The sequence below is a fragment of the Natator depressus genome, chromosome 1 (genome assembly GCF_965152275.1).
Source record: "Natator depressus isolate rNatDep1 chromosome 1, rNatDep2.hap1, whole genome shotgun sequence".
Lineage (NCBI taxonomy): Eukaryota > Metazoa > Chordata > Testudines > Cheloniidae > Natator > Natator depressus.
Window position 1 is genome coordinate 197,830,257 of NC_134234.1, and position 22,106 is coordinate 197,852,362.

General features: G+C 45.8%; 1 protein-coding gene across 1 annotated transcript; it reads left to right on the forward strand.

Moving 5' to 3' along the window:
• The first annotated feature begins 569 nt into the window (after window positions 1-569).
• LOC141984352 (phospholipase A2-like) lies at window positions 570-20,742 on the forward strand. The gene is made up of 4 exons (XM_074947343.1): window positions 570-821; window positions 3,657-3,822; window positions 17,762-17,868; window positions 20,481-20,742. The coding sequence occupies exons 1-4, from the start codon at window positions 782-784 to the stop codon at window positions 20,627-20,629; spliced, it is 462 nt and encodes a 153-aa protein (XP_074803444.1). The 5' UTR covers window positions 570-781; the 3' UTR covers window positions 20,630-20,742.
• Window positions 20,743-22,106: the final 1,364 nt, after the last annotated feature.

The window sequence follows — 22,106 nt, forward strand, 5'->3', positions numbered from 1 at the left end:
GGAGGACTTTCTTCCTGAGAAGCTATGGCTTGTTCTTGTGGATGAAGGGTGAATATGGATAGCACTGAAGAAATGAGCTAGCTAGTTAGATCAGTTTAGAACAAATGGGCTGGGTATATATTTTGCTGCGGCATGGCCCAGAATAAACTCAGTTGGTTTATATCTAGACACTTGCCTTTAATGATATTTCAGTCAGATTTTATAGTTTTATAATTTTTTTTACATGAAAAAATGTTCAGTGTTAAACAAAAAGGAATTATCTGAAAGGAAAAGCCCCCCCGCACTGTGCTACATCACAGCTATCAAAATCTGAAAGTCCAGAACACAGTATCCAGGACTCTGACTTCCCCTGTGAAGCAGCTAGGAGGTTAACTGGGGTCTGCAGGCAAACGGCTTAGAGAAGGAGCACAAGCTTAGAGACTTGTCTGTAAGAGACTGTGCCAGTCTAATTCCCTTCCAGCAGCCCCTCCCTACAGGAATGATATGCAAATAGAGGCACAGAGCCCTGCTGGCAGCAGGCTCAGCGCACAGGACACTTGGGATTTCAGAGGAGAGTGTCTTACTTTTGTGTGTGTGTGTGTGTATATGTATACATAAAACTTTGGAGCAGATATGGGAGCAGCAACCTAGGAAGAGTGTTATACACACCGACGCCTTGGTTTACCTGGTATACCAGCTGAGAGCAGCTCTGCAGGGAGACCCCAGCCGCTCAGGTTGAGTGTACAAGAGACTGTTAGAAAGAGAGAGGCATACTGGGCACTTACAACCCTCTAACTTCCCAATGGGGCTCTGGCTGCTGGTGCTGCTGGTGCTTCAGGCAGGTGAGTACAAATTCTGTACAGCTGCAGTTGCTGGACCCCTGGGAGCATCTGTATCTCTGCCACCCTCCTGCTTCTCCCACTCTGTGTGAGGGCAACTTCCCCCTTCACTTTGGCAGCCCATGTACTGTATTAGCTTTGCCTAGTTCTACTTGCCCAAAGCAAATCATTGGCATTTGGACCGGTGAGTTAACTATCGTTCATTTTCTCATTATCACGGTAAAGGAAGTCTGAGTATATTTTGTGCCTGGGCTGATTCATTTCCATGGTAATTCTGTAAGACTGTAACTGTAGGAACATGTTTTATTTTCTCTTCTAATTTAGAAAGTTTCCAGTTTTATTCTGAAAAACCTCACGTGTTGACTTTTCTTCTCTGAAATATTGTTTTCAGTTTCATCCCTTTTCTTTATACCAGTGACTCTTGAGCAAATTGTTTCCAATTCATCTAACGTTCAAGGGAAAAAAAAGGAATTGAAAAAGCAAATCCCCTTTATAAAAACACAGTTGTATTCTATAGCCCCTAAACACTGAGGTAGCACTAAGGTTTGTGATCATTAGTGCAGTACAATTCGATTAAGTGTAGACTCCTGTATTAAGGCAGCATAAAGGCTGACAATTTAAACACTGGAAATAACAGGAAAGTTTAAGCTGCCAGATCCATCTTAACTCAGCCTGATTTCATATACAAGATAGATGAAAGTGAACAGTTAGTAGTTATTGAAAGTACTCCAGCTGTGTCATTTGGCTAAATTCAGATTGCTGTGGGGTTTCTCCTACTTTTCCAAGGATCTTACAGCAGTGTTAACTCTTTATGTGTCACTGAGTCATTTCAATTACTATTTAGGTTGCTAACTGTTCAACTGAATGTGTAGTGCACTTGCAAGGCAAGCAAGTTAGAGCTGACTTCAAAACCTTAAAGGGATACTAATGTCAAATTGAAATCTAATCAGTTTAAAAAAAAAAAAGTAACATCAGATACTACACTGGCCCCTGTTTGTTTTCAACTCAGGGGGAGCGTAAATTCTAAAGCAGCTCATTCAGGCTCGGTTCACTGGGGTTCTTTTTGTCCCCCAGGAATAACTGTGATGTTGCTATGGTTAATAGTTTCTCAGAGATGTTCCTCTGGGACTGGATGCATATTTCTGAGAAAGAAACAGCCTCCCTCCCATACATGCTGGATATGATCTGGATATAGGTTATCTGGGTGCAAAGCCAGAGGGATGTTTCTAATTCCAGTGGAATTACTCTGGATATACCCCAAGGTAACTGAGAGAAGAATCTGTCTTTTACCCCCATTCACTTGGCACTTATAGCAAGGAAAGAGGGTCTTCTCTATGGTTTCTAATAACGGAGCTGTTGTTTGCTTTTACCAGTTAAAAAAAATTTAATACTCAAGGTAGTGTTTAGCAAAGGGAAGTTGTTACTTTTCCAGGAATGTGTATTTAATCCCTGAGGGAATAGCATGAGAAGCCTGTGTAAAACACTGTGACATCAGTGCATGGAATTAGCTCCTGAAAGAGGCTGCTACATTTCATCTAAAATGCTGGAAAAGATTCAGTGTGTTGTCTTTTCCTTGTTTGTGCTTATGCTGCTGTTGCACTTTTTTCACAGGGTTCTCGATCATTTTAATGCTTTAATATTCTGTTACTTTATGAGGTCGTTTTTTCCTCTGAAGAAATGAACCTCTGACTTTTCATGGCTGGGGAAAGATTCCCATTGACTTCAATGGGCTTTTGAATCAAGCCCTTAGAGAAAACTATGGCATATGATACACGCAGGGAAGAGGGATTAGAACTACAGGTTTTAAAAGGAAAGCAATGGTCTTAATAATAGCATCTAGTCCCTACCTCACATGGATGGTTTAGGGGATTAGTCAATGTTTGCACAGCACTTTGAAGATGTCAAGTGTATTCAAACAGCAGGGAACAAGTGGCCAGGCAGCTTCAGTCTGGGATTCTTGGTTCTGAAATATGATCCCACTCTTGAGTCAAGAATGCTGAAAAGTCCATCAATTTATTTTAGCTTTTACTTTAGGGGTGGGTTGAGTGGTTATGAATGGATGGGGAGAGAGAGAGAGGTGAAAGCTGAAGAACAGAGGGGCTGGATGGAAAGTATGGGGAGGGGCTAATGCTAACTGTTCGTATGATGCACTCACACCGATGGATAGGTGCATGGATGCATCACAATAAGTGAAAATAGTACTAATTGCTGCTATTGTTATCATCATATTAGGCACCAAAATCCATATTTAATCATCTAAATCAGAGGCTTGATTTTCAGAGGTGAGTCCTCTCCCCTCCCACAGCAGTCTATGAGAAACACAACTTTGAATAGGAGGGATACAAGACACCCTGATTTGAAACGCTTATTTGTATCATATTAAAGGCCTGCAACTGAAAAATGGTTTAAGAAAGTTGCTTCAAACTATGCAGGCACATTCTCCTTTGCCTTTAGAATAAATCTGAAATTTTTAAGGCCAAAATTAATGGGGTGGCCCTATATTAAGGCTTTATAATGGAAGGTGGATATAACCTTTAATATTACCTTAATAAAGCTGCCACCTATTCAAACTAGGCAATGGAATGTTATTGTATGTACTCAGTGACTGTTAAATGACGCAGGCCTTCCCTTGCTGATAAAGGTGTACCTTTACGGTCCGTGTGGCTTGTAGATATTACTCTGATACAACAATAATAAGGAAAGTGGCAGTGTTTGTGCACTGGGCCCAAACGCCCAATAAGGCCTAAAATCTGCAGTGGGAATTTGAAAGAAATCAGCAGTGAAAATCCTTAAAGGTGTTGTGCAAACCCTGTGTGAAACAACATTCTCTCTTTGCAGTTTGGAAAGGCGCACTGGGGAAAGCCCATTCTTTGCATACAAGAGGACTCATTGAATTAGCAGGAGCCATATCCTGTGGTACAGGACGCAACGCTTTGGCGTATCTAGGTTACGGATGCTACTGTGGTCTGGGAGGACGAGGTTGGCCTAAAGATAAAGTAGACTGGTAAGAACATCACTTATATGCCCATGTAAAGTTCTGGTCTCTCCACTAAATTCTTCCCTCAGTTACATCCATGTATAGGGTTGCCAGATGTCCAGTTTTCAACTGGAACACCTGCTCGAAAAGGGACCCCGGCGGCTCCAATCAGCACTGCTATCTGGCCCGTTAAAAGTCTGGTTGGCAGCACAGCGGGGCTGGCAGGCTCCCTACCTGGCTCCGCGCAGCTCCCCAGAGGTGGTGACATGTCCCTCAGCTCCTAGGTGGACAGCCATGGGCTCTCCTTGCATTGACCCTGCCCCAACCTGAGCACCACCTCCATAGCTCCCATTGGCCAGGAACCATGGCCAATGGGAGCTGCAGGGGCAGCGCCTGTGCATGGAGGCAGTGTACAGAGCCACCTGGCTGCACCTCCGCCTAGGGACATGTCGCCGCTTGTGGGGAGCCGCCTGAGGTGAGCGCCGCCCGGAGCCCATACCCCAAAACCCCTCCCACACCTAACCTCCTGCCCCAGCCTTGAGCCCCCTCCCAAACTGTCTCCCAGAGCCCACACCTAAAGCCACACCTAAACCCCCTCCTGCACGCCAATCTCCTGCCTCTAGCCCCTCCCACACCCAATCTCCCTCCCAGAGCCTGCACCCCGAGCCCCCTCCTGTGCCTCAATCCCCTGCTCCAGCTCAAAACCCCCTCCTGTATTCCAAACCCCTCAGTCCCAGCTTGGAACCCCCTCCTGCACCCTAAACCCTGCACCCCCTACCCCATTCCCCAGCCTAGATCCCCCTCCCGCACCCTGAACCTCTCATTTCTGGCCCCACCCTGGAGCCCATATCCCCAGCCCAGAGCCTGTACCCCCTCCCACACTCCAAACCCCTCAGCCCCAGCCAATGCCCTCACCCCCTCCCACACACCAACCCCTTGCCCCAGCCTAGTGAAAATGAGCGAGCGAGTGAGGGAGGGTGGGAGAGAGCGAGCGACAGAGGGAGGCGGAATGGAGTAAGCAGGGATGGCGCCTCGGAGAAGGGGTGGGGCCTTGGGGAAGGGGCGGGGCAAGGGTGTTTGGTTTTGTGCAATTAGAAAGTTGGCAACCCTGTAAAACCCCATTCACCCCTTTGCCAAGTGCAAACCAAAAGAAAATTAGGCCTGGTTTGAGACCAGGAACTTAATTTAAAATGTAAATTAAATGTAAAATGGTGTACAGACAGCACTGTAAGTGTGTGTCACATGGACATCAACAGCGGCATTGCCCAGCATATTCATGAGGACTTTTAACCTCTGGTGAATGGTGGAAAAGTTCCCTGGAGACAGGGACTCCACTAGGGGGTCCAGGTTGTGGCCACCCAAAACTGCTGCAACCTCACTTACTGGGGGTAACCAGTATAGTGGGTGGCGCTGACTGAAAAGGGGTCACACCCAAGGTGAGTGGATGCTTGGCAACACAGGAAAGGGCAGTAGTGGAAACACTGCTTTTCCTCTCCTATGGGAGAATCCCATATTGGTGCAGGAGCGACTCAAGCTTCTTGCCGTCACCCCACGTCTGTTTACTACGTTAAACCAACAGATGATGTTGGCAGAACAGCATATTGTAATGGAGTAATAGTCTCTCCCTTCTCTGGCTTTTGTATTTGTTGAGAAGATGTTGAGCTATTTATTTTCAGAGCAGGAGGCAATGCTCCTGTTCCACTGCAATACTTTTACTTCTCTTACACACCCTGAGTGGCGAATATTTAATTATTTTGTCTGGCAGGCTTTGATCTGCCTGAGTGACTGTGAGCTCTGATCCTTTTGCTATAGAAAGACTGTGCCGGTGGCAAAAGTTATCTCTGCACCTTCAAGTTAGCCACACAATTCCATCTGCTTATCTAAAATCAATAAGCAGGGTGGCTCTTACACTTACTTTTCCTTTCTTCAGGAAAGAAGGCAGGTGATATCAGCCCATTTAGTAAATACCTCCCTGTGCTTTACCAACATATCCAGCTGTTGCAGGCACTTGCAATTTTTCTATAAAGCCTGGCCACAAGGAAATCAACGGGAGTTTTGACATGGACTTCAGTGGGGCCAGCATTTTGCCCTACGTGGCTAAAATCAGGGACCCAGCAAGTGGAGGCACCCAAAATTAGTGGCCACTTTTGCAAATTTAAGCTTAACCCTTTAACTACAGATATTAATGCCCCTTGACTGCTTTGCTTGGTTACAGAAAATTATTTTTTAGGCAGCCAGAAATTCTGGGTCTGATCCTCAGCTGGTATAAACCAGCTTCATAGCTCCACTGGATCTGGCCCTAAACATTTTCCTTCTCATATTTGTTGGAGGAATCTTCTGGGCTCCTCTCCCTGATGACGCTGTTACAAAAATCAACGCGTCATGCTGTGTAAGTGACGATGAACACAGCTTTTGCAGTATTTTCCATTGTAAGTACGAGTACTGTGGTAAAGCCAACTTCCTTGAGCAGTAAATGTTTAAAATGACTCATCGTTTAAACATTTCTGCTTTGCTACTGACACCATTATAAAAGGTGTGATTTTATATTCCTTAAATCAGTCTTCTCTGTCTAGATAGTTCAATATTAAAGTAGGTGTAAATATAGACTTTTTTTATTCTACAAAAAGGCATATTTCTGGGCAACTCGTTTAAAAATGTTGGTTTCAAACACTGGCTTTGTTGTGGTATTCTAGTCATTACATTTTCCCCCATCTCCTTCCATCCTCTCTGTTCTTACAATAAAATGAAGAAGTAGTGCTCATCTCATTCCTTCCCCTATCACACTCTGCTGGATGTTTTGTAAATTTCCCAGAACTTCAGATATCGCTGTTTGAGCTCAATGAGCATGCAGAGGACTCGAGTCACAGTCACCTGATTCTGTGAGATGCTGATTGAAATCAATGGAAGTTAGGAGAGCCTAAACCCCTTTGAGGATCTGGGCCTATGGGAATGGGCCAGCTAGCCTTCTGCAAGACACAAAGAGAATGGGATTTTCCATTCTCAGTGAATTAAACAAAAAGAACAGACGACGGTGTCTGTTCCTCTAAAATTGCAGACAGAACCTATTGCCACAGTGACATTTGCTCATTGCACTTTTCTCCTCATCTCTGGTTGTCCTGGGCAGGGAGTTAGCCAGTCAGAGCTGCTTATATCCTTAAGTGCAGGTTTTCTAGCACATACTTTATGAATAAGCAATTTCCAACTAGTAGAGGTTTGTATTAATCTTTCATTCCTGTTGCCCAGCCAGCCTGTAATCTCGCTGGCTAAGACTGATTGCATTTGGTACCATTAAGCAATAACCGGTGGGAAGGAAGGGCATTTCTTGACAGTGAATGACCAGCTGAAGTTGTTGAGGGGAAGCCTGGGTGTTCATTCTCTTCTCTCCAAGGTGCTACTTCGGGGGCATCTGGAGGCAATTTTGCAAACTCTGAGCCTGTCTCCTCTCACTTTACACTGGCGTAAATCAGGAGTAAGTTACTCCACGGAAGCTAATGGGGTTATATCAGTGTAAGACTGGTGTCACTGAGAGCAGAATAAGGCCCTCCTAGAGCAATGCAATCCTTCCATTTTTTACAAAGCCAATTTAGGAGCAGCCACTCCTCACAGCCAGCTGGTTCTTCTCATTAGCCCTTTCTTTGCTGTCCAGCTCCGCCTACTCTCCTCTTTCCTTTGCTCTGCTCCTTCCTCTCCCTCTGTGCCGCTGTTCTAGCTCCTTCCTTTTCTCTGGTTCCCCACTACTACTCCTTTTCTCTTGTCCTCTGGCTCCTTACTCCCCCTCCTCCTCCCTTTGCCTGCTTCTCTCCTGTCACTCAGGTCAGGCCCTCCACCAATGGGCTGCTCCTCCTATCCTCACTGCTCCTGAATTACCACTCCCCCTTTCACCTCCACCCACATGGCCAGCACCTCTCACCCACCTCCCAGATTGCTAATTCTTCCCTCCCTCTGATCTTGGCCTCTGAACTTTCAGAAAGAAAACCAGGAACAAGGTGATCTGAAAGTAGGGAATAATTAACCCATGACTCATCATCACTACTATAAACCCAATAGAAACTTCCTTCTCTGTGTGTTGAATCGTGGGCAGCATAAGTTGTTTTGCTTAGCCATTAGCAAGTGCTACAGTATCCAATGGGAAAATAGGACCTCAGTCTGAATGTTTGGTTAGGTTTATAATGTAACAGGTGACAAGTCACATTCTAATGTCCTTTAGGTGTTGGGTTGCTGCTTTTAAATTACGTTTCTAGAATTCTGAATGTAGCAAATAATCTTCTGGTCATCATTGCTGATGTCATATAGGCAAGCTCAGAATAAACTTGGCATTTATCTGGCAGACAAATCTGTGGGACGAAATTGCTGCTTTATTAAATTGGGAGTGCAGATGGAAGGAAAGCACTATGGGCTAAATTCAGCCCCTGTATAGTCACAGGAGGTAAAAGAAGGCTGAGTTTGACCCAATGGGCCTAATTCTCTTCTTGCTTTCACAAGATTTACCTGAGTCTAGCTCCATTGACTTCACTGACATTATTCCAGAGTTACCCCGGTGTGGGATCCAAATCAAACAAGTTATCTTTGCTTCTGATTATTTATGAACATAGGTGGGATGTGTGGCTAGGCTAGAGGGGGCTCAGCCATCCCTAATCTATCTCAGCCTGCCCAGCTCAGCAGGCAAAGGCCTGCGGCTGGTGACCCCAGCGCCAGGAAGGGGATGGGACATTGTAGAGGAGGGGCCCTACCTGTGCGGGGACACATGCATCCTGTGATGTGGTGAGCACCTATGAATTCTGCAAGTGGCGAGAGCCAACAGACGAGCTTGGGGACCCAGGCCCAGTCCCTCAGGACAGGAGCTGCCGCTGCAGGGTGAGTGCAGAGTGAGCTTGCTCTCCAACCCCACCCTCCAGTCCTCCCTTCCACACCAGGCTAGGGTAGAGACAGTGACCTACATACGCACCAGAGAGCAGGACTTGAAACACACACACACACACATCCCACCCCCAGAGATCACAGTCGTTATTAAGTTTTGCTCATCCCTCCAAATAATAATTTTACCAGCTGTCTATGCTTATGGACTATCCCCCATTTCAAGAAACCCAGCCTTCTGGGCTATCTCTTGTCAAATGACATGTTAGTACTCAAGGCCATAAAGCAGTTTCCTCTATCTAAAATATGATCAGTTGTTTGCTTGGTAGATACAGAACTAGTTTTAAGAACCAAATAATCAAAGGGGGAGATATTTTTTTCTATCTTCAGAATATGGCTAGGTGTAAGGTCAGAACATGCATAACTTCTGTGAATGCTTACTGGATCTCGTCCTGTAATTCTGGGCAGGAACTGAACTTCCCATCCCATCGCTCTGAGTCTGGATCACAGCAATTTTGAAATCCACCAGAGAAGCCATATGAGCGACAAAAAGGGTAGATTAGATTTAGTCTAGTCTAGAAGTTCTTATGCCACACTCATTACTGTAGTGTCTGAGCACCTTCCAGTACTGCAGTATGCAAAATGTGACTAACATCTGTCACGTGTTGTTGTTTTGGCATCCTCTTGCTAGAGGGAAAATTGTGCACTGTGGGGCGTTTTGATTTTTTTTTAAACAAGAGAGGGAGAGAGATGTTGCTCTGTATTTATGTTAGAGAGGGCAGAGTCAAAGAAATGCACCTTGCAGTTAGAGCAGAAGGTGGTGAGGTTTGTGATGGCCCTTAGTTGTTGGGCGAGTTCATTCCACTGTCTCGGACTGGCCCCTGAGAAAGTTCTGTCTCCCGCACAGGCTGTACTCTTACTATACAAGTTCCATTGTGCCAGAGGAGCAAAGCTATAAATCATGGTCTTCATCTCAGAGCAATAATTGATCTTTTAGATGCCCTGGGCCCCGGCCATTGAGGGCCTTGAAGATAAAGACCAAGACTTGAACTTGATTCAGTGTTCTATGGGAAGCCAGTGTACAGAACAGAGGATAGGTCTGATGTGCTTGCAGTAACCCATGTTGCTGAGTAGATACACTGGAGCATTCTGTATTAGCTGGCATTTCCTACGTGCTGAAGTCTTCATGCCCTGGTATATTGCATTGCTGTAATTTAGCCAAGAAGTGACAAAGGCGTGAAGAAGTAGAAAATTTCTACCAAATGTGAAGTGAGTGAGACAAGAGGATCCTGACCTGTTACACACTGAAATAGAGAGGTTCATCACAGAGATGGCTTCTAATTTTTTTTACCACTTTGTTGTGGGGGGGGGGAACAACACCCCAGAGATAAAACCAGCATTAATGGACTCCCCTCGAAGCTGATATCTGTCCACTGGATGACTCCCCAGTCAACTACAAAGGAAGAAGGCAACAACTCTAGATGAGGAAAGGGGAAGAAGGAGACATGAACCTCTGTCAGATAAATAATACATAATTTCACATATTTTGTGTGAAATCTCTCTTCTGAAATGTCCAGATCTAAAAGTAATTACATGACAGAGTGAAAAATGGCAGATGCACTTGAAATGCCATATAGGGATCTATACTGTTGCTTGGTGAGTACTTACTGTGACAGGTTGGGTCACAGAAGCCCCCTTAGGACTGCCACCTGATGTGCTGAGAGTACCTCTGAGCCCATTTTCCCTGGACGCTTGGGACTTCAGTACCCTGTCTTGTTGAGCCAGACACACTAGCCTGTTACAAACACAGACCCAGGTCTGAACCACGTCCCCCAAAAGCTGCAGACTTAACTGAAAGCAGCTTAAGAAGTGCTCCTGTCCCTAGCACCCAGATACCTAGTTCCCAATGGGGTCCAAACCCCAAATAAATCCATTTTACTCTGTATAAAGCTTATGCAGGTAAACTCGTAAATTGCTCGCCCTCTATAACACTGATGGAGAGATATGCACAGCTGTTTGCTCCAGGGATTAATTACTTGCTCTTGGTTAATTAATAAGCAAAAAGTGATTTTATTAAGTATAAGAAATAGGATTTAAGTGGTTCCAAGTAATAGACAGACAGAACGAAGTAAATTACCAAGCAAAATAAAATAAAACACGCAAGTCTAAGCCTAATAGAGTAGGAAACTAAATGCAGGTAAATCTCACCCTCAGAGATGTTCCAATAAGCTTCTTTGACAGACTAGACTCCTTCCAGGTCTGGGTCCAGCAATCACTCACACCCCCGTAGTTACTGTCCTTTGTTCAAATTTCTTTCAGGCATGTCTTTTGGGTGGACAGGCTATCTTTTAAGCCAGCTGAAGATAAAATGGAAGGGTTTCCAGGGCCGTATATAGTCTTTCTCTGGCGGGTGGAAACCCCTTTGTTCTCCTGTGTAAAATCCCCTCAACAAGATGAAGTTTGAAGTCACCTGGGCAAGTCACATGTCTATGAATGATTCAGCTTTTTGCAGGCCGATGCCATTGTTTACATCTTAGTTTGAGTGTTCCCAGGAAAGCTCAGATGTGGATTGGTATCTCCCAAAGTCCATTGTCAGTTAAGCGTTTCTTGATTTGGCACTTACTGAGAATAGTCCTTTATCAAGAAGCTGACCAAATGCTTCATGGAGGCTACTTAGAATCAAACAAATACATAGCCAATATTCATAACTTCAAATAAAAAAATGATACACACATACAAGACAGCATAATCATAACCAGCAAACTACAACTTCCCATAGACACCCTACCTGGCCTCCTCTGTATGAGAACTGGTGCAGCCACAGGACCCTGGTTGCAACAATGATCTGTACGGTCGCAGTTTATGTCAATAACGTCACACTTACAGTTGGTTTCTTCACAGAGTCCTGATCTAGTTCCACATTCTGAACTGCATTTGACAAAATGAGTGGAGGGAATCCATACCCCTTGTTGGGGGGAGGGGAATAAATCTTCCTTATTAGCAAAGGCTAGATCTGAGAGACTATGCATAATTTATGTTGATGTTGTATACACTCACTGCATATTTGTAAGGACATGTCAGGTTCTGATACAGCTTTTGGTGCATTAACTTGCCTCTTTCCAATCTGGGTATGACATGACTGGTCATTAACATCATTAATTCTTCATGTGCCACCTCTCAGGATTCATGTAGCGCAGGGGATGGCTTGTGAAGGATCAGCTGGGCTTCAAGGTATCATCTGCTTACCTTTGAGCAGTTCCAAGGTATTAGGGCCATGCTAGGTCATTCAGGACAAACGTTACTCTGTCCCTAAATAATGACACAGGCTGCCTTGGTTTGTTCCTACTGAGCATCCCCTAAGAGCACAGCAGAAGGGAGGTCACCCTCTAAACTCACTGCTCTTAGCCCTGCCTCTCCTTCCTAGCTCAGTAATACCTGACCCTGCACTTGTAGGTGCAGGAAATCCCCTTGGGGGGGGGCAGCATTTATTCTGGCTGGGTCCGGCTCCCGTGCTCCATGGATCTCTCAACACCTAGGGCTTTCCCCTGTGAATTTGCTGCAGTGACCCTTGGCTGGCCCCTTTGCTCTCTGAGTTGAGCAATTCTATGGTAAATAGCCCATTGGCTGGCCCACCCAGCACCTTTCCCCCTTTATCCCTGTTTTACCCTTACTGGGGTGACCTGGAGCTGGGCTGGGCTGTGGACTCACTGGGTCATCACTGTGTCTGGGCCTGTCCCTCTGACCCTGTATTCTCCCTCCTTCTTTCCTGCCAGCACCTCAGGGTCTCGTGGACACATTCCTCTCTGCTCGTGTGGCAGCCTCTTGGAGGGATTCACACAGAGGCCTTCACAACACCCCTCAGGAGATGCTTTAAGGGTTGTGTGTCCCTCATTTCCCGACGATGTCAGCCTGCACCAGCTCCACTCATTGATTAAAACAATTGCTCCTTTGTGCCCTTAGCTTCACCAGCCCCCTCTGGGAGCAGCCATTGGTCTGGCCAGTGCCATTTCATCTCTGGCTGCAGCTCTAGTCACTGTAGCAACGTCCCTGTGTCACCCGGCAATGATGACTAAATATAAAAACACCGCACGCTATAGTCTTTCCCAAAAAATTTTATTGCACCAAATTGTCAGCATAAAATCCCAAACCAAGCCAATTATCCTGCAAAATGTGGAGTCCTCAGGAGACTAAACTGTCCTTAGCCACAGCCAGAAAACAGGCAGGGCCAAGGTGCCACCAGAGCCTGAGGACCCTGTAGTGAGAGGAAGCTGGTTTTTGTGCGATAGGCCCAGGTGATCCTAGCAGATGAACCTACTCGATGCTGCAGAGGAAGGTGAAAAACCTTCAAGGTTTGTGCCAATTGGAACTGGAGGAAAAGTCCTTCAGACCCCAAATCTGGCCAACAGTTTAATGATGAGCCTGTGAACAAAGATCACACAACTAATCCACATCTGGGCTCAGATGATTTGTAGTTATTGTCTCAGACCATTGGTCCATTTGGGCTTGTGTCCTGCTTCCAGTTGCAACTAGGATCGGATGCTTCAGGGGAAGGAGAAAAAAAACCCAGATAGTCCATTCAGCCAGTTGTGAATTGGGGTGGAAAATCCTTCCTTACCACAGCAGAAAATCAGCTGAAGCTCTGAAGTATGAAACTGGATTCCCCTAATTATCTTACCAACGTGGATACAAGTGTGAACATTGTGTGGAGAAAACTAAGATGTGGACATGGGAGAATAGAGGAAGGAGAGGGATGGAGGAAGAGTGTATTGTCTCTGGGAAATGTTTGTGGGTTTGTTCTATTTACTCTGCGAGTTCCTCAGGTCAGGGAAGCAGGTTATCCATGTTCTGTGAACTGCAGTGCTGGTAAAAATACTGTCCCTAGCTCTGGACATATGCCTTGTACTTTAGAGAACCCAGATAAATCAAGTCCCTGTCACAAAGAACTTACACGACCAAATAGTACAAGATAAACACTCTGACTTCCTGCTTCTCTGTGAGCTGTGGAGGCCTGGCTGGTTTTTCAAACTGCTCTGAGAGGCTTTGAGACCTTTGCTAATGGGCTCAGGTCTTTTGCTGCAGCGCTCTGCCTTCCCTCCCATTCTGCCTCTCTGTAGGTTGGAGATGCTTGTGCATTGTGAGACCCGTGGAGAGAAGTTTCATTATTACTGGAGCCCTGCTGTGTTTCCTGTGATTGTGCAGCTACAACCTTGACTGTAGAATGTGATTGTGATGTACTCCCCCCGGGGTGCCACCTGGAACTGGGGTACCACTGAGCCCTCTGACCCACCTGCCTGGGCTCCTTCTCACACTGTGCTGCTGTGACAAGCTGCAAAGCTCTCCAAGCTTGCACTTTCACCAGCATTCACACAGGTAGGGACACACCCAGCTCCAGCCACATGCAGGCTCTCTAACCTCCAGCCTCCCAGCCTAGGACCCCAGAGCAGTACCATCCTGCCCTGGTCAAATCTGGCCAGTATATGGGTTTAACACCTGGTCCACCTCTCCCTCACAGTGAAGAGGACCATACGCACTTGTGGTAACCAAGCTGAGATTTTCCCCAGACACCTTAGTCAAACACACACGGTTTTGGATTAAAACATAAAATAAGTTTATTAACTACAAAAGGATAAATTTTAAGTGATTATAAGTGATAGCAAAGAGATCAAAGCAGATTACCTAGTAAATAAACAAAACCGCAAACTGAATTTAACATACTAGATAGGCAGGATATGAATTGGCAGATTCTCACTCTGAGTGATAAACAGGCTGGCAGATTCTTAAGGCACAAGCTGCCTTGGCTTTGCAGCTTGGGTTTCCCAGGTTTTCATACACAGGCTAGTAATCCCTTTAGCCTGAGACCATCACTTCCCCCAGTTCAGTCTTTGTTCCTCAAGTGTTTCCAGGTGTGTTGTTGTAGGGAGAGTAAGGTACCATCATGATGTCATTCCCCCTTTTATATTTTCTTCCTCCTTGCTGGAAAGCTCTTCTGCTATGATCTGGGTGAAACAGTTCCCACCGTGTAGTGCTCTCTATGAGAGGTTTCTATTGTACATAGTTCCTGGGGTAATCCTTGTGCCTGTGTGCATTTCCTCAATGAGCCATTAACATTGTTTGGCTTTTTTTACTGTTGTACCTGAAAGGCTGCTTGTGGGTGTTTTCAACCTCACAATGTGTTTCAGTAACACATTCATAGCCAAACTTCATAGACGATAGCACATACAATACAACGAGCTATTAATGTCTAGCAGATCAAGACTTTTAGAATGATACCTCACAAGGCATAGTTTGTACAAAACATACCCTAATTACATGACAGTGGTGAATATTGGGATGCCAGGGTGTCACAGTGACATTTGGCCTAAATTGCACCAAGTTCAGTGGTGCTGCTCTGGAGGGCCCATGGCACCTCTGTACAGTAGCCAGGGGTCCAATGTTGCATTTTCTGCCTGTGCCTTGTAGCTGGCCACTGCTCTCCAGCTTTCCCCACAAGGGGAGTTAGTGGGATTATGGTGCTTACTCCCTGCACTGTTCCAGGGAGCTAGGCAGCAGGAGGTAGGGGAGACACAGAGGGAGTCCACCTTGCAGCCAGGGAATGAGGAGAGCCTGGGGTGTAGGCTGTGGGAGAAGAATACCTGGACAACAAGCAAAGAGACCAGAGAGATGAGCTGCAGAATCCCTCTCCCTTTCTGAGCCAGGCCACTTGGAAACTATAGCAACAGCCGGATCCAGGACAAGTGGAATAGTGCCCCTGGAGAACATGGCAGGAGACAGATGCAGGGATGGGGCTGGGCCCCTGGAGGTCATGGGGATCCTGTTCATTACTGAAGATATTCATGAATGAAGTTTACACCTAGGGGTATTTTTGACCCTGGCCCATCATGGAAAATACTCATGGACCAAAAGCTCCTCCGTGAATATTTCTTGCAGTGATTATTTCTGGCACTGGATTTCTTTGCTCTGTTCTCCCGGCCGCCAGGCTCCTCTCCCTGACTTCACAGGCCTTGTCTGGTCCCTCCCTTGCTGGTTTATTACAATTGCTCTCAGTATTAGTACATTTCCCCCATGTCTCAGCTAAGTGTTTGTCTCCTTAACTTCAAGACATTGTTTCTGATTCTGCCACCATGCAAGGCTGTGAGAAATCCCCATTCTCACTTATACTGTTTCCTGGCAGACACTTACAAACAACATCCTATCCCCTCACACCCTGGGCCTTTTCTCGCCTAAGTTACATAGATTTAGCACCCTTAGGACCCAATCCAAAACGCACTGGAGTCAACAGAAACAATTCCATTGACTTCAGTGAGCTTTGGATCAGACCCTTAGTTCCCAAATCATGTCTCTTATTTTCTCTCAAGCAGCATCAATTCAGCAAATTCCTGGATCCAAAGACCTCCAAGCTCTGGGGAGGGTTGGAATCTGAACCAGGATCTGGCTTGGAATATCAGAGCTCTTCCTCCTCCCAATCATCCCCTGTAATGGATCAAACCCAAACCTGAGATCCAGACACTGGGGCCTTTGAACTCTGGATCTGAATTTAGCACCTCAGCCCTGTCTCTATCACGCAAACAGGCAGAGGGAGTGAGCACTGAGCAGTTGGGAATGGGCAGCCATCCCCATTAACCCATGCTAAGTACCGTCCTGAGACTCATTGCACTTACCTATTGGAAGATCAGGTGCTTTGCTGACAGCTCGCACCGCCTTGCTCTGTTGTTATCACTGTATCAATTAGACATGGGCCTGAACCAAAACCTTGGAACCCAGCACCTCCATTCTTTGGGGTCAAAATCCTGGTTGGGATCCAAATCTTTTTGCTCAGGCCCATCTCTATCAGTGACAGAACGTGGCTGGAACGCCCTGGTGCAATTGGGAGAACTGACACTGAGGGGCAAGGACTGGCTCTGACAGAACATAGTGGAGAGATGAGGTCATCAGCACTGTGACTCCCAGAATGATTTCACCTACTATGATCTGCTGCTGACCAATGAGATCACTGTGTTTCAACTGATCTCACAATCAGGATGTAGAGTAGGAGGAGGGAATGAAGTAGTTCCCTTCCCTTCTCCTCCTCTCCCTCTCCTGGGCTTGGGAAGCCCAGCTCCTCCTCATCGCCGCCTAGTGAAGTGAGGACTCACCAGGCAGGGAAATCGGAGGAGGGAGCAGCAGGAGGAGCTGGAGTCCGGCTGGGGAGATCCTGGGGCTCCCAGCATTTTCTGCCCATGGGTGGAACAGGAACAATGGCGGATAGGGTAGAAGAGATGCCCAGCTGGGCGTCCCCTGTTTACCTCCTCTCCTCGCTCAGCTGGCTCCCCAAACCCTATTTGGAAGAGGGGAATAGGGACTGACCCCTGACTGCCTTCCCTGCCCTGCAGGGGAGAGGGGATGAAGTAGAGCAGATCAATAATCTGTGACTGATAGAGACTCTGCTGAAATGTCCTGATCTAAAGTACAAGCACTGTCACGGAAAGTGTCACATTTCACCTGGTAGTATTCTGGCCCTGACTGATGGCCTGCTTGGCCATTGCCATAAGTTAGAGCAGCTCTTGGGCTGAGAATACTTGGTGCATATAGTGTTCTGGCCCTACTCTGCTTTCCCATTTCCTGCAGCATGCCTCCCAAACCAGGAGTGCAAAGGCATCTGGCATAGAGCCATTCCACCAGCTCTTCACTGACTAGGAAAGCTTCTTACACTGGAGATGTTCCCCAAGATGGGAGATCCACTGCCCTCGAGCAAACGAGAATCAGGCCCACGTCCTCCCTAAGTCTTTGCCTGGACTAAGTCACAGAAAGAAGTGTTGATGACACACGTTCATCAGCACCTGCTGTAAGTGTACGCGAGAAAGGGGAGCACAGCCTCGTGTCACTCCTCTGTTTGCTCCATTAACATCTGTAGAATATTAATAACAAACTCTGAAGGGTTGTTGATTTTCACTGTAATGATCAAACACTTGTCTGAACAATAGAGAATTTCCCCTTCAGCCTAGGGAAATCCCCCTGTGAACAGAGACAAAAATAGTTTTGTGTGGCCACATAGCTCCTGCTGCATACTGGGAAATGCCCTGAGAAAAACCCACAGAAAGTAACAGACAAAACTCAATCTCTTTGTTGCGGAAAGGTGTTGCCACAAGCATGACTGCTGCTATGACAAGGCAGAGCGGGAAGGCTGCAGCCCCAAGATGCTGAGATATGAATGGACTTGTGAACGCAATGCTGTGGTGTGCGGTAAGGAAATGACTCCACTTTCCTTGTGTGTTTTAGATTTATTCCATTCCCTTTACATTAGGAGCACAGACTGGCACAAACACTTCACATACCATAGATTTAACACTGTGTATGCTGAACTGGGTTTTAAACTCATTCAGGTCACTTCTATTTAAATTCGTTTTGCTTGTGCCCTGCAAATGGAGCAGGAGCATTTAAAAATATTTTCTAAAATATTTTCTATTTTCTAAATATTTTCTATTTTCATGATTCTCTCTCCGTGGTTTCAACTCCTCCCAAACTCCTTTAATCCCTTCCCTCCAGATCTTAAGCTATGGAGGGACTATCTTGATGTAGCTAGTCACGTTCAACCTCAAATGTAGGGGATGGGGGTAGTAGCTACATTCAGGTAAAAATACCTGTGCCTTGTCTCTACTTTGGTTTTACTTCTGGTTAGCTATCTTGATGTAAAAACACACCTATTTTTTGCTGTGAAAGAATAGCATAGCGTGGCTGTGAGACACAGCCATAAGTGTACTAAACACAGGTGTGAATGTTGTGTGAGGATGTACTGATTCATGGTCACGACACTCACACACGAAACATGAGTTAAATAGAACTGAGCTAACTCTATGGTAAGCCAAGGCAAGGCCGGTGACAGCCTCTGCTAGCCCTTCTCTAATGCAGCAGCTAGCAGCTGCCCTCCCTCACATAACCCCCAATGCAGATTAGCAATGCAAACACTGCATGCCTTCTGCAGTCAACTTCCCTAACCTAGAACACGGCAGTCCTTACTGGTCCAGGGAGGTGTTATGGCTGACTCAATACCAATAAAAGGGAAGAATGATTTAATGCCAGGAAATGCTGGAGAGGTTTATCTGAACAATGGAAATGGAAATTAAAAATGGAGCTGTTTGCATTGCGCCATACTTGGGCTGTGGATAAAGAAATCACTTGTTGTCAGCTGCTGAGTCATAAATACAGATATTTACAGAGGAACGAAATGGAAACTCCTTTTACAGTGGGACTTATTTTTTTCCCCTTTTGCTGCTACCGTGCAATTTTGTTTGCTGAACGAAAAATGGAGATACCATTTGCTTCCGTTCAAACATGCTTCAGAATGTGCTTTTTTCTGTCTTCTGCCCATCTGCATGTGAGAATCACATTCCGTAAACACTCAACATGTATGAAATACTGCACCCTGTGAGGCAGGCTCAAAGGTAGGAGTCCGCTCTCGCGGCAATAAGTGCCAAACCAAACTGCTCTAAGCACAGTAAACTGAAGATGCTGGGCATGTTACAGAGAGAACTCGAGAGGGCAAGGCGAAAATAGAAAATTTCTGAGGTGGGGCTCCCTCAGTCGTTCCTGCTGGTGTGGCACTCTGGATAACTGAAAGTCATTGGAGCCCGAGAGTGAGAGAGCCCAAGCATGAGAACGACTCTATAGCCTGGTGGGCTAAGCATTCACCCAGGATACAGGAGAACCAGGCTCCAGCCTCCTACTCCAAGTACTCATTAAGTATTTATCTACAGTGGAAAAGTTTCAACAGCAGAGACTGAGGGAACACCCACCCCCAACACAATAGTGCAGTAGTTAGAGCATTCATGTGAGAGGTTCAAATTCCTTCTCCTCACCAGATGGAAGGGGGACATAAACTGAGGGTCTCCCACATCCCAGATGAGTGCCCTAACCAGAGGACTAAAAGTTATGAGGGAGCTGCTCCCCATCCCCACTTCTTGCAAAAAATGCCTTATGTGTTCACCTCTAAAGAGGGTTCACAGCTGAGATTGGTTAGCAGAGATAGATGCCGATCTGCATGAGAGGGGCTTAGACAGCTTGTGGATCACATTCTAAGGCACCTATTTCTCTACATGCGTTGTATCGGGAGCCTGGGTGCCTAACTCAGACTTTGGAGACTGCAATATGTTCCTGTGATTTTCTAGGTACCTAAAAATTTGATGATGTGAACTGAATGTCACAGCACCTACATACCTTTGTGATTCTAGGCCTAAGTTTTTACTGAGTTTTATTCAAAGCCAGGAGAGCTCTGGAAGAGGAAGCAGGGTTCCACTCCTCCTTGAGCACTATCAATGGAATTGCTTACTAAATTCCAATCAGTTACACCCGTGCAAACCTGTCCACAACAAAGGGGCTGTACAGGGGGCCACTGAAAGTCTAATTTCAGCTCCTTTATGACCAGTTATGGTGTTTGTGTGAAGGAAAGAACTCAACTTGATTGTCAAATGCATGTTGAATTTCCAGGGCTGAGAGCTGAGAAAAACACTTTCTTGTAAATGGAGTCACCTTTCAGAACAGAAGCAAAGTTTAATATATGCAGCTTTTTAAGAAGTGGTGGAAGAAGAGGAGTAACAGTATTACAGATGCTTATAATAAGTACAAAGTGAAAGGCTGGTTAAAAAAAGATTTAGGTGCAAATTTTCAAAAAGGGTCACTGAATTTGGGTGAAAATTGAGGCGCTCAACCCTCTTGACCACTTAGGAAGATGTGTTGAACATGTATTCAGTGGGTATCACAAGGGGGGCACCGTTTTCTAGACACTGCCAATTTGCCGCTAGCTATTATTACTGTCTCATGCTCTCGATCTGATTTGAACTGTTCATTTTCTTTTTCAGATACACTGACAGATAGATGCCAAAAAATGGTGTGCCAATGTGACCAAGAAGCAGCCAAGTGTTGGGGCACGGCCTCTTATAACCCACACTACGTCCTCTGGCCAGATTTCTTATGTGGACAGACTACTCCCATGTGTAATTTTAGCTAGATATTGGGGGGCAAAACTAATCTTCCAGGGACATTTTTCTAATTTCTAAGATACTGTAATAAAATTGTTCATCTTTGATCAAGATGGATAATGGTGTTAGAGAATTTCTGGCAGCATGGGGATGGGGAGAAGAAAAGGAATGGTTAGGCACCTCCTCGGTCTTTGGAATTAAGGATCAAAACCTGCCCCCCACCTCCATAGTTGAAGAGGGCCAAATGCATCTAATAGCGCACCACAGCAACTCCACACTGCAGTTGTAGATAGAAAGAAAAAGTGTCAACAGCAGCCACTGGCATGTAGTCCTTTCACATTGCCTTACATTGAGCCCCAATACATTTTGGAAAGCATGGGGGTGCTCTGTTTGGCTGTCTTTAATTAATTCCCACTGATGGCTAAACTATCCATCAAAGACCCAATGGCCCATTCAGGAAGTGCAGAAGTCATACTTTAAGGAAGGGGGTCCTGGAGATGGGTAGATAGGTGTCCTCATTTTCTCTATCACAGAGTGCAAGCTGCCAAAGAGCATGGCTACTTCTCTTTGAAAAGGAATCTGGACTCCTGGCAGGAACCGTGGTCAGGACAAGAACTGAACGTTTATCAGATTTTTGTCTCTCTGAAAGTCCTGACCAACAGTCTCTTCTTTTTGTCATCATCTAACTTCACACAGCTGAGAATACCTCTGAGAAGAACCTCAGAGGTGAGAAGAGTCACATTTTTCTTTCTCTGTTGTAGGGGCAGTAACCACTCATGGCTTCTACTCATAGGCTCATCAAATCCTGGACACACGAGAGTGTATAGTTCCACTACTCCACATTTAAGGCCCTGATCTGCTTCTGTCCTGTACGGATCTTAGCTTATCCCACTTTCTCTGCTGTATATGATTGTCGTCAGAAATATTAAATCATGCAGCTGAGCTGAGGTTGTAGACAGCATTATTGATGTTAAAGCAATCAATTCCACCTCATTTAAAGTTTCTCATTCTACTCTTAGTTATGTCCTTTATTTTTGAGTCTCTATCCCACGTTTGAGTCGTAGCCCCAGAGAATGGACATGATGTCAGCTTAATCTCATCATCCAACATGAGACTGGGTGGAACTGCAATGTGGTAGGTGGCTAGTCATGAAGGTTTTAGCAGAGTGTGATAGCCTGGGTACCACAAGAGAGACCCAATTGTGTGACTGGAGCCTGCCCAGAGATGAGGGCCTGGGAATTTGTGCCTGAGGTGAAAATGTGGTCTCTTTATGTGAGAGACCTCTAGGAGCGTCAGGGTGCGTGTATAAAGGGTGAGATTTTCAAAAGTGCTCCACAGGGGCCTAACTCTGCTTCTATTGAAGTCAATGATGAAATGCCCATCGACTTCAATGGAAGTGAAGTTAGGCCAACGTCCAGTGCTTTTGAAAATCCCACAAAGAATCCCTACTGTGCTCCAGGGAACTCACTTGACCTCAGAGGACAGACCTTAACATGGGAGATCTCC

Coding starts and splice junctions, on each gene's coding strand:
- LOC141984352 (XM_074947343.1), top strand. CDS start 782: ATGGGGCTCTGGCTGCTGGTGCTGCTGGTGCTTCAGGCAG. Junction 3,823..17,761: donor CCTAAAGATAAAGTAGACTG/GTAAGAACATCA, acceptor TGTTGCGGAAAG/GTGTTGCCACAAGCATGACT. Junction 17,869..20,480: donor ACGCAATGCTGTGGTGTGCG/GTAAGGAAATGA, acceptor TTTCTTTTTCAG/ATACACTGACAGATAGATGC.